This window comes from Pelophylax lessonae, assembly GCF_965119305.1.
Source record: "Pelophylax lessonae genome assembly, chromosome: 3".
Taxonomy (NCBI): Eukaryota; Metazoa; Chordata; class Amphibia; order Anura; family Ranidae; genus Pelophylax; species Pelophylax lessonae.
The window spans coordinates 41420450-41433760 of NC_138770.1; the positions used below are offsets into that span (position 1 = coordinate 41420450).

Sequence of the window (13311 nt, forward strand, 5' to 3'; positions counted from 1 at the left end):
ATGGAGAGTACAGTAAAAATATCCGTATGTCAAGAACTGAACATGAAGTATATAAATTCATAAAAATATATTTACATAAAAATCAATCAATGATATTGCAAAAGGCCTCGATGGTAAGGTTTGTCTTTTTGCTGATGACACAAAGATTTGTAACAGGGTTGATGTTCCTGGAGGGAAACACCAAATGGAAAAGGATTTAGGAAAACTAGAAGAATGGTCAGAACTCTGGCAACTGAAATTTAATGTGGATAAGTGCAAGATAATGCACCTGGGACGTAAAAACCCAAGGGCAGAATATAGAATATTTGACACAGTCCTGACCTCAGTATCTGAGGAAAGGGATTTAGGAGTAATTATTTCAGAAGACTTAAAGGTGGGAAGACAATGTAATAGAGCAGCACGAAATGCCAGCAGAATGCTTGGATGTATAGGGAGAGGTATAAGCAGTAGAAAGAGAGAAGTGCTTATGCCGCTGTACAGAACACTGGTGAGACCTCACTTGGAGTATTGTGCGCAGTACTGGAGGCCATATCTCCAGAAGGATATAGATACTCTAGAGAGAGTTCAGAGAAGAGCTACTAAACTAGTACATGGATTGCAGGAAAAAACTTACCAGGAAAGGTTAAAGGACCTTAACATGTATAGCTTGGAAGAAAGAAGAGACAGAGGGGATATGATAGAAACTTTTAAATACATAAAGGGAATCAACTCGGTAAAGGAGGAGAGCATATTTAAAAGAAGAAAAACTACTACAAGAGGACACAGTTTTAAATTAGAGGGGCAAAGGTTTAAAAGTAATATGAGGAAGTATTACTTTACTGAGAGAGTAGTGGATGCATGGAATAACCTTCCTGCAGAAGTGGTAGCTGCAAATACAGTGAAGGAGTTTAAGCATGCATGGGATAGGCATAAGGCTATCCTTCATATAAGATAGGGCCAGGGACTATTCATAGGATTCAGATATATTGGGCAGACTAGATGGGCCAAATGGTTCTTATCTGCCGACACATTCTATGTTTCTATGTAATGAATACATAAATCCGTCAATACATTATATAAATAAACAACATGTAAATCAGTCTTCAAATAGTATATCTTTATATCTTATAGGCTCTACGCGTTTCGTGGCTCTATGTCCACTCATCAGGAGCCAATTTGAAATTCTGAATCTGTAAATGTAAATTAACAATATAGTGTAAAATGTGTGTAGAAAAAATACCAAAATAACCATTGCTCCACTGTAAATAAGCTACTTACTATGGTAGCCCAAAAGTAAAAGGTTCAACCAGTAGAGCAGGTGTACACAGCTGGGTGCTTATAATAGGAGGTTGAAAATAAGGAGTCTTCACCTGGCAGAAGGTTCACACATATTCCATGGGGTGGGTTGTGGAGACCGCTTCTTGAGATGCTGATGGGAATACCTGATATGCTTTCTTGTTGGGGTGTCGATGTGGGTGGTGGTTGTATGTGCTAAAAAAAGGCAGAGTCAGGCCATTTCTCTCAATGTTTCCTTGGAGCCCAGCCAAGTTACGGAACTTGAGGATAGACTTGCGTAACGGATCATCTACTTTTTTTCTATTCTAATGTATTCCTGTGCACTCTTTTATATTTCTATGTTAGTGCTTTACTCTCTTTGTACATGAATAAGACCATATTTCTTCTTCTTCTGATTTAGAACTCTTCTGGGAAGGCTGTACACAAGGTTTAGGAGTGTGTCTATGGGAATGTTTGACCATTCTTCAAGAACCGCATTTATGAGGTCAGGCACTGATGTTGGATGAGCAGGCCTTGCTCACAGTCTCCGCTCTAATTCATCCCAAAGGTGTTCTGTCAGCTTGAGGTCAGGACTGTGCAGGCCAGTCAAGTTCCTCCACCTGAAACTCGCTCATCCATGTCTTTATGGACCTTGCTTTGTGCACTGGTCCAAATTATTTGGTGGAGGGGGGGATTGTTTTTCAGGGGTTGGGCCCCTAGTTCCAGTGAAGGGAATCCTTAAGTCATCAGCATATCAAGACATTTTGAACAATTTCATGCTCCAAACTTTGTGGGAACATTTTCAGGATGGCGCTCTTCCTGTTCTAACATGACTGCGCACCAGTGCACAAAGAAAGGTCCATAAAGACATGGATGAGCGAGTTTGGGGTGGAGGAACTTGACTGGTCTGCACAGTCCTGACCTCAAGCTGACAGAACACCTTTGGGATGAATTAGAGTGGAGACTGCAAGCCAGGCCTTCTCAGTGCCTGACCTCACAAATGTGCTTCTGGAACAATGGTCAAACATTCCCATAGACACTCCTAAACCTTGTGGACAGCCTTCCCAGAAGAGTTGAAGCTGTTATAGCTGCAAAGGGTGGGCCAACTCAATATTGAACCCTATGGACTAAGACTAGGATGCCATTAACGTTTATGTGCGTGTAAAGGCAGGCGTCCCAATACTTTCGGTAATATAGTGTATACTGTATATACACTGATTAACCATAACATTATGACCACCCACCTAATATTGAGTATATGGCCCCCTTTTGTTAAAACAGCTCTGACCCATTGAGGCATGGATACCAAAGTAACATCCAAATGAATGGCAGGACCCAAGGTTTACCAGCAAAACATTTCCCAAAGCATTAAACTGCCTCTGCCTTCTTATACCGCATCCTGGTGCCATCTCTTCCCCAGGTAAGTGACGCACACGCACCCGGCCACCCACATGATGTAAAAGAAAACAGGATTTATCAGACCGAGCCACCTTCTTCCATTGCTCCGTTGTCCAATTCTGATGTTCATGTGACCATTGTAGAAGCTTTTGGCTGTGGACATGGGTCACCATGGGCTTCACAGCCCCATAAACCACCAACTGCGATGGCCGTTTTTTTTTCTGCTTTCACCACATCAACTTATTTATTTATTTTTATTTCAGATCCTTATATAGCGCTGTCAATTTACGTAGCGCTTTACATATACATTACACATTCACATCAGTCCCTGCCCTCAAGGAGCATACAATCGAAGGTCCCTAACTCACATTCATACATACATAGTAATGCCAATTTTATACAGGATCCAATTAACCTACCAGCATGTCTTTGGAGTGTGGGAGGAAACCAGAGTACCCGGAGGAAACCCACGCAGGCACAGGGAGAACATGCAAACTCCAGGCAGGTAGTGTCGTGGTTGGGATTTGAACCAGTGACCCTCTTACTGCTAGGTGAAAGTGCTAACCACTACACCACTGTGCCGCCCATCAACTTCATGGACAACACGTTCACTTGCTGCCTAATATATCCCACCAATTTTAAGATGCCATTGTAATGAGATATTCCCTTTACCTGTCAGTGGTCATAATGTTATGGCTGATCGGTGTATATATATATTAGGGGAAAAAACACCCCCGATATTTCACCCATCTTTTCAGTAGAAAATACTTCTCCAAATGCCCTCTAGTGCTGTGTGTCACCAGAAGCCTGGGCCTATGGTCACTTGTTCTATGCTAAGAGCTCTACTAGTCTGAACGTGAAACTCTTGATTATCAGGGATCACCTGACCAGGGGCTAGGATTGCAGTTATGTAAAGAGAATGCACCTCTCGGTCCCCATTGGTTCCATCTCTCAAGGAAAGGGTCTCAACTGGTTGGAACCTCCACAGAGAACATCTGCTCACTCAAGTCTACCTGATCTAGATGGAATCTAGATAGAAGTGAACAAACCCTCCCATATATATGATCATGTTTTTATATTTTCCAGGACACGCCATTGAGAAACCCTCAAAGTTTCATCTAATGTTATCTCTGGGTTGTAAAATTGAGAAGGAGGATATCACAAGAGATTGTGCAGGAGAAAAACCAATGAGCTCAGCTATGGATGGTGGACCGTGTATGATGAGGGACGGTGCCGGAACTCCGCTTTCCTGTCCCGACTGTGGGGAATTTTTTAGCTCTGAATTAGGTCTTACTGTACATCAGAGATCTCACATGGGTGAAAAAAAGCTTCATTCCTGTTCTGAGTGCAAAAGATGTTTCCTTCATAAATCAGAACTTGTCATACATTACACATCTCACACGGACAAGAAGCCAAATTCCTGCACTGAGTGTGGGAAATGTTTTGCAAAGAAATGGGAGCTTGTTCGACATCAGAGGTCTCACACGGGGGAGAAGCCGTATTCCTGCCCTGAGTGTGCAAAATGTTTTTCATGGAAATCAGACCTTGTTAGACATAAGAGATTGCACACGGGGGAGAAACTAAATTCCTGCTCTAAATGTGGGAAATTATTTACAAAGAAATCGGACCTTGTTAAACATCAGGCATTACACACAGGGGAGAGGCCGTATTTCTGCCTCGAATGTGGAAAATGTTTTTCACAGAAAAGAAACCTTGGTAGACATCAAAGATTGCACACAGGGCAGAAGCCTTATTCCTGCCCTGAATGTGGGAAAAGTTTTACATGGAAGTCACAATTTGTTAGCCATGAGAGATCTCACACGGGGGAAAAGCCATATCCTTGCCCTGAGTGCAGAAAATGTTTTTCAGATAAATCACACCTTATTAGACATCAGAGATCTCACACAGGAGAGAAGCCGCATTCTTGCCCTGAGTGCGGAAAATGTTTTCCAGATAAATCTGACCTCATTAGACATCAAAGATCTCACACAGGCGAGAAGCCATATTATTGCCTTGAATGCAGAAAATGTTTTCCAGATAAATCAGAGCTTGTTAGACACCAGAAATCTCACACAGGGGAAAAGCAAAATTCCTGCCCCGAATGCGGAAAATGCTTTTCAGATAAATCAGTCCTTGTTAGACATCAGAGATCTCACACGGGAGAGAAACCGTATATTTGCCCTGAGTGTGGAAAAGGTTTTTCAGATAAATCACACCTTGTTATACATCAGAGATCTCACACAGGGGAGAAACCGTATTCTTGCTCTGAGTGCAGTAAATGTTATTTACAGAAATCAGACCTTGTTGTACATCAGAGAACTCACACAGGGGAGAAGCCATTTTCTTGCCTTGAGTGCGGGAAATGTTATATACGGAAATCACACCTTGTTATACATCAAAGATTCCACACAGGCGAGAAGCCATATTCTTGCCCTGAGTGTAGGAAATGTTTTTCACGGAAATCAGTCCTTAATATACATCAGAGATCTCACATATGAATCTGAACCCCATTGAAGTCAATAGGTGCGAATCTTTAAATAATTCCAGGCCATTTGTAAGGCTAATAGGCAAGAGATTGTGAAAGGGCATTGGGAGCTGGGTACTGCCCTGGGGGATATGGAGATGTATACAAGGGAACTACAGACCAGTCAGCCCAACATCAATAGTATGTAAAATATTTGAGGGAATGGTAAGGAATTCTATACAAAAATTTGTCTATGATAATAGTATACTTAACTTTACTTTATGAAAGACCATTCTTGTCAGACCAACCTGTTATCATTCTATGAGGAAGGAAGTGAGAAATTGGATGATGGAAGCCCAGTGGACGCTGTTTATATAGATTTTGTTCCTTATAAATGTTTATTCTATAAAATAATGTCTCTTGGAGTTGATAAAATTGTATGTATATGGATGGGAAACTGGTTACATGAACAAGTCCAGAGAGTAGTAATAAATGATTCATTCTTTGAATGGTGGGCCCCAGGATTCTGTCTTGGAGCCAATGCTGATCAATTTGTTTACTAATGATTTAGAGGTTGTAACCAAGAGCTGAGTTTTCAGCATTTCTACTTCCAGAAGCACATTTCTGAGTTTGAGCACTGATGGCCTGTTTTTTTCTATAGAGGTCAGAACTCTGTTCCTCTACTCCAAACTCGCTCATCCATGTCTTTATGGACCTTGCTTTGTGCACTGGTACAAATCATTTGGTGGCGGGGGATTATGGTATAGGGTTGTTTTTCAGGGGTTGGGCTTGGCCCATTAGTTCCAGTGAAGGGAACTCTTAAGACTTCAGCATACAAAGACATTTTGGACAATTTCATGCTCCCAACTTTGTGGCAACATTTTGGGGATTGCCTTTCCTGTTCCAACATGCCTGCTCACCAGTGCACTAAGCAAGGTCCACAAGGACATGGATGAGCAAGTTTGGGGTGTAGGAACTTGACTGGCCTGACCTTAACTAAATAGAATATCTACGCCTATCCCTGATGCAGCAAAAAACAGGGGCGTGATACAATAAGAGACCATGTGCCACGTCCTGAATGTCAGTATTACAAAAAGGGGGAAGGATGAATGGACTTTGAAGGCACCATAATATAAAATAACACTTTATTTTTGATATATATTAAAACCACAAAAGTATGTGTCGACCGATCAACATGGGCGAGGACCATTGATCAGAGGATACAAATAATAGGTGAATGGGGAGGACCTCACCACCTAGGACATACAGTACAGCAAACAATACAAAATTGCATTAAAATATAAACAAGGGAAAGAGGACTCTATACGCTGCACACAGGCCGCACCACGGTGCAGGCAACGCAGAGCGTCCTTTACAATAAAGTAACAGCTTCCAAAGGGAAGTAACCCAATATGTCCAATTGCTCTACATGTTTCGCCTGGTGTTCAGACTTCATCCGGAGCTGTTTGGAATATAGATTCCATAGGAAGATGTTGCTGGAGCCAACCAAAAGGCACCAGGAGGATAGTAAACCAATATTGTAATTAGTAATCACGAGGGGTGACCTGCTGAGGCAGCTGGAGGAGCACGCACTGCTTATGGCCAATTAGAGAGGTATCAGGTAATCACAAAATAGAGTATGCCTGTCCCATACATAACCAGGCATAGGGTATAATAGCAGGCAATTCCTCCAAACCGAGAGCAGCATGCAGTGTGTCCTCCAGATGCTCCTCAGAAGCGCAGATCAGTGACCCCCGGATGGGGAATAACCACCAAGGTCACCCCTCGTGATTACTAATTACAATATTGGTTTACTATCCTCCTGGTGCCTTTTGGTTGGCTCCAGCAACATCTTCCTATGGAATCTATATTCCAAACAGCTCCGGATGAAGTCTGAACACCAGGCGAAACATGTAGAGCAATTGGACATATTGGGTTACTTCCCTTTGGAAGCTGTTACTTTATTGTACAGGACGCTCTGCGTTGCCTGCACCGTGGTGCGGCCTGTGTGCAGCGTATAGCGTCCTCTTTCCCTTGTTTATATTTTAATGCAATTTTGTATTGTTTGCTGTACTGTATGTCCTAGGTGGTGAGGTCCTCCCCATTCACCTATTATTTGTATCCTCTGATCAATGGTCCTCGCCCATGTTGATCGGTCGACACATACTTTTGTGGTTTTAATATATATCAAAAATAAAGTGTTATTTTGTATTATGGTGCCTTCAAAGTCCATTCATCCTTCCCCCTTTTTGTGGCCTGACCTTAAACCAATAAAACACCTTTGGGATGAATTACAGCGGAGACTGCAAGCCAGGCAATCTCGTCCACATCAGTGCCTGACCTCACAAATGCGCTTCTGGAAGAATGGTCAAACATTCCCATAGACACTCCTAAACCTTGTGGACAGCCTTTCCAGAAGAGTTGAAGCTGTTATAGCTGCAAAGCGTGGGCCAACTCAATATTAAACCCTATGGACTAAGACTGGGATGTGTGTAACTATATGTACCAATGCAAAAATTCCATCCTGTGGGGAACAGCTCTTTTAATACTGCTTAAAGTGAAATATTAAAAATGCATAAATCCTCTAAATAACATGCTTGGGAGATAAATTAAAGCTGCCTGTGAAGTGCCACATGTATGATGTAAACAAACAAAAGTGACAAAGAGAAAAAAATGAAATTGCTGGCTGCTAAATGACATTTCCTGGCCAGCTTTTCTCTGTCTGTAAACAAAGGTCATTTCCTTCATTAATATCATAAGAATTATACTGGGGGCCCACAAAAAATACACACAAAAAGGTCACTTGTGTCCCAACGATCAAAGGATTGCTGCCCGCATTGGGCAACTGATGGTAGTATTGCTAGGACACCAGTGGCCACAGGTCTTTGCTGGTTTTAATGCACTAAAACTAACAAAAAAAGTATAGGCTCCTCCCAAAATCAATACTAGGTCCTTATCCTTAATATTTGGTGTGGAAAAACAAAAAAAAGGGTGTGGAGTCTCCCCCAGATTCCATACTAGACCCTTTGAGTGGGGTATGGAAGGGTAGACCCACCCCCCCCCAAAAAAAAAAAAAAAAAACAGGAAAAAAGTTGTGGGGTCCACCCCCAAAGTATGCAGTCTGGCTGGCCAGGAACGGAAGGTTAGCAAGGGTGTGTGTGTCCACGCCTGAACCATACCAGGCCACATGCCCTTATAATGCAGGAACCTCCCTGACTCCCCCTGTTGTGGAGGACAAGGGCATCTTCTCCACATCGCTCTGGCCTTGTGGGCATGGGGTCTGCAGGGGAGACAAAATCTGAAACCCCCCCTTAAAAATAAGCGAGACATCACACTTGAAGCTAGTACTGGATGCAGGGACAAACTTTCTGGAGTACCTTGACGTAACACAACCACATAAAGTGGACAGTCCGCAGTAGTCAGAGATAAAAGCAACAGCGGGAGCCAATTGGAGAGTCAACACCACAATGAAGCCCAAAAGCACCTGGCTGACTAGAAACTGTTTTTTTTTTCAGCCAGCCAAGTGAGATGGATGGAAGAATCCCCCCCTTCCCTGTCAGAATATGCTATGGCTGTTGATCAAACACCTCCTTGCTATGTACATCTCCCCTAGAAACCCTCCAGGGAAGCAGCCTCCCCCAGGGACCTCCAGTCTGGCCTTTTGCAATTCGCTCCAACCTCCGTAATGGACAGAATGACTACAGTAGCCTCCTCTTGCATACAGGTCCAGTCCACCTGGCCACCTGCCCTGTCCAGGGCCTAAGTGTGACTCATTTCTGACATTACTGTGGGAGAGCCCTACCTAATTAAGGCATAACACCCAGTACTGCTGTATCAGACACTATTTTGGTACAGAGCCACCTAGTGGCTAACTGCACCTGCCTACAAGCTTCCCTACTGGAGTAGTTACCTGTTACATGCTCATTCCAATATTCTCAACAGGCAATTCCTCATTCCTATGATTTATGTTTAAATATCCTATTTATACCATCATCTGTCCTTGTCGGAATTGTCTGCTTGGCAGGGTTGAGTACTTGAGTGGGCTGTTTTCTTCTTGACATGTAAGAATTGGTGCTGGTTATCAGAATACTGACCAGATCAGTGTAGCTGCACTTAACCACTTGCCGACTGCCTAACGACGATTTACGTCGGCGGTCAGCCCCTCACAGGCAAAGTGACGTAGGTCTACGTCGCTAGCCTGTGAGGCTCTAGGGAGCGAGCGCATGCCACTGGAGGCGCGCTCCCGCTCACTCACAGACCCCCCCCGCGCGAGTGACCGGCGGACCCGATGTCCACCGGTCACTCGCGATCGTCGGTTACACCGGGAGAAAGACAGGCGGCTAATGTAAACAAAGTCGCCTGTCATTCTTCCCTGTGTAACAGCACAGATCATACGGTCCTGCTATGTAGAACCATTGATCTCTGCTGTTACACACACAGCCACATCCAATCACAGTTAGAATCACGCCCCTAGGGACACACTTAACCCCTTCTTTCCCTTAGTTAGTAAACGCAATAACTTTTGCGCAAACCAATGAAAATACGCTTTTTTTTTTTTTTTACCAAACATATGTAGCAGAAAACAAATTGGCCTAAAATGTTAAAAAATTTTGATTTTTACATTTTTTTTGGGGGGGGGGGGAATTTCATATAAAAAAAATGTGAAAAATATTGTTATTTTTGCATAATTGTTGCTCTTTTTTTGTTTATAGCGCATGATCAAAAAATCACACAGGTGATTAAATACAACCAAAAGAAAGCTCTGTTTGTGGGGAAAAAAGGACGTCAATTTAATTTGGGTACAGCATCGCACGACCGCGCAATTGTCCCTTAAAATCACGCAGTGCCGAATCGCAAAATAGGCCCTGGTCAGGAAGGGGGTAAAATCTTCCGGGGCTTAAGTGGTTAAGCTGGAACCCAACTGTGTATGATTAAAGTAATATTTGTAGTACTACTACCACAGGTATTCTGATAAAACAATGGAGAGCACGCTCTATGGGTTCATAAGCTGCTGGCACTAAAAAGGTGAATATATGCCTTCTAAACAACAAGAAAAGGAAACAGTGCAGCGCTGATAAATACTCCAATCATATATAGTCCATATGTGTAAAGTCCAATACGTATGTCACAATATAGGAAAGATGAAGAGGAAGACAGGAAGGCCCTTAGATGTCACAAATCGGTGCAAAATTCACATTAAAAGTCCACAGGGTGACAGACCATCCAAAATGGTGCGATACACAACACAGTGATCCTCCACCAGGTACATCTAAATGCTCACCAGATTTCCCAGGGAGCCAAGCCTTGAATCAAACTCCTGTGGGCAAAAAAGTGAATACCACCTTACAGGTATCGGGACATCCTTATCTTCCGAGCAGATGCACTAAATAGATTGCTCATCACATGGAGCCAGAAAGATTTGTCGTAGTGTAGTATGATTTATTCAGGTATATAGTAAAAAAAAATGTACATGTTTATAGATAAAATCAAGAACTAAATCTCACATCAGAAAGTCGGCCGCTCCTCAGCACTGATGCGGCGGACGGAGGCCCAGTCCCAGTCTTGATTTTATCTATGAACATATACATGTTTTTTGCGACAATTCTGAAACAAAAAAAATATATATATATTTTGCTTTCTCTTATATAACATTCTCAATAAAAAGTAATTAAAAATCTAATTTTTTCATCATTTTAGGCCAATATGTATTCTCCTGCATATTTTTTGTATAAGTCTATATTGATTGGTTTGCGCAAAAGTTATCATGTCCACATGATAACTAGTACTGGCGGCGATCAGCGATTTTTAGTGGGCCCAGAAAAAAACGGAATTTTTGTAAAATGTTACCTGTAAAATTCCTTTCTCTGAGTCCTCCAACAGTCGCCGCCTCCTCTAAGTCATCACTGTTGGGTATTGTCTTCCTATCCGCAGGAGTAGCTAGGCATATAGACTTAGTCCAAAGACAAAGACATTAGCATATACACACCCATGGGGGCTGTCCTATCTGGTCAATACCCCCCCTGCATCACCACTCCCAACTCAGTTTGGTAGCATAGCAGTAGGTAATAAAAACCCCAAAAGAGGGGCGGCGACTGTCGAAGGACTCAAAGAAAGGAATTTTACAGGTAAGATTTTACAAAAATTCAGTTTTCTCTTACGTCCTCCGACAGTCGCCGCCTCCTCTAAGTCATCACTGTTGGGATGTCACAAAGCAGTATAGACATGAGGGGTGGGAGACGCAACTGTAGAAAAGGCAACGCAGTACCCACATCAGAGAAAGGAATCTTACAAGCACCGTAAGAGAACCAACTGGGCAACAGAACCAACAATGCTCAACAGGAGCAACAGCCCAGGAAAGAAAAATCAACAGCCAGGGACCCAGAAAAATTCAAGGGTCCTTCATGGCACTGCCGCACTGAGAACTTTGCGGCCAAAGGAAGCATCAGCTGATGCCAGAACATCTACTTTGTAGAATTTGGAAAAGGTGTGCACCGACGACCAAGTCGCAGCCTTGCACATCTGGGCCACCGAGGCCCGATGCCAATAGGCCCAGGACGCACTCAAAGACCTGGTAGAGTGCGCCTTAACAGGGAAGGGCGGAACCCGTTCCTTCAAAGCATAAGCCTGCTCAATGGTCTGTCTGATCCATTTGGCAATAGTTGCTGCTGACGCAGCCATGCCCTTCCGAGATCCCTCAGGAAGGACAAATAGGGAATCCGTCTTCCGAAAGGATTCCGTAGACGACAGGTAAACCCTGATCGCCCTGACAACATCCAAGGAATGTAAGGCAATCTCCTTTGGATGTTTAGGCTTCATACAAAGCAAATGCAGGACAATGTCCTCATGAAGGTGGAACTCAGAGATCACCTTGGGAAGGAAGGATGGGGATGGTCGCAAAACCACCTTATCCTTGTAAATTATCAAGTAAGGGGAGCGGCAAGACAACGCCACCAGCTCCGACACTCTGCGAGCCGAAGTGATCGCCACTAGAAAAGCAACCTTTTTCGACAGCAGAGGCAACAATATCTCCCGGATGTTCTCAAAGGGAGCACGCTGCAACACGGACAGAACCAAGTTCAAGTCCCATGGAGGTAAAGGCTCCTTCCTGGGAGGAGCCAAATGTCGCACACCTTGAATGAAGGTGCGAACCAAGGAATGAGATGCCACAGGGCATTAGAAAAGGACCGCCAGTGCAGACACCTGGCCCTTTATCGTGGCCAGCGCCAGGCGCTGATCCACTCCAGACTGGAGGAAAGCCAATACTCTCGACACCGAGTAAGAACGAGGAGAGAACCCCCTGGACTCACACCAGGCGAAATAAGCTTTCCAGGTATGGTAATAGATCTTACCAGAGGAGGATTTCCTAGCCTTGATTAGGGTAGGGATAACCTCAGGGGAGAGACCCTTGTCCCTCAAGACCTGGGTCTCAACAGCCAGGCCGTTAAAGCCAGCGACTGTAAAGCAGGATGGAAGATCGGACCTTGAGAAAGGAGATCTTCCCGCAGAGGCAGACGCCACGGAGGCGCCACTGCCAGGTGAACAATGTCGGCGTACCAGGGCCGGCGAGGCCAGTCCGGAGCCACCAGAATCACCATGTGCGGTTCCGAGACCAATCTACGGAGGAACCGGGATAGTAAATGAATCGGAGGAAAGGCGTACATCAGACGATACTGATGCCAAGGGGCCACCAATGCATCCGAGGCGTCCGCCAACGGATCGCGCGTTCTTGCCACAAACCTTTCCACCTTTTGATTTAGCCGGGATGCGAACAGATCCATGTCCGGGGATCCCCACCTCGCACACAGCCTCTGAAAGACCTCCGGGTGTAGGGACCATTCCCCCTGGTCCAGGGTCTGGCGGCTCAGATAGTCGGCCTGCCAATTTTCCACACCCGGAATGTGAACAGCTGGGATCGCCGGGACATGAGTCTCGGCCCAAGACAGAATGTTGGTCACCTCTCGGGCCGCTCGAGCACTCCTGGTGCCCCCCTGGTGGTTGATGTAAGCCACCGCGGTAGCATTGTCCGTCTGTACTCGGACAGGTAGGCCCCGGAGACGGTCCGACCACTGGAAGAGACAGAGTTTGATCGCTCGTAATTCCAGCACATTTATCGGGAGGGAGGATTCCTCCTCTGACCAAGTGCCCTGGGCAGACAGGTTGCCCAGGACTCCATCCCAGCCCTACAGGCTGGCGTC

General features: G+C 44.5%; 2 protein-coding genes across 2 annotated transcripts in view; both read left to right on the top strand.

Annotated features, from left to right (window-relative positions):
• The window catches only part of LOC309550683 (uncharacterized protein), a 3164715-nt gene that overhangs the window by 708773 nt on the left and 2442631 nt on the right, over positions 1-13311 (top strand). The window lies entirely within an intron of this gene.
• LOC309550028 (uncharacterized protein) lies at positions 3720-5376 on the top strand (the record flags this gene model as incomplete). Its single annotated transcript, XM_082250499.1, has 1 exon — positions 3720-5376. One exon carries the CDS (start codon positions 3720-3722, stop codon positions 5148-5150), a length of 1431 nt encoding a protein of 476 aa, XP_082106625.1. The 3' UTR covers positions 5151-5376.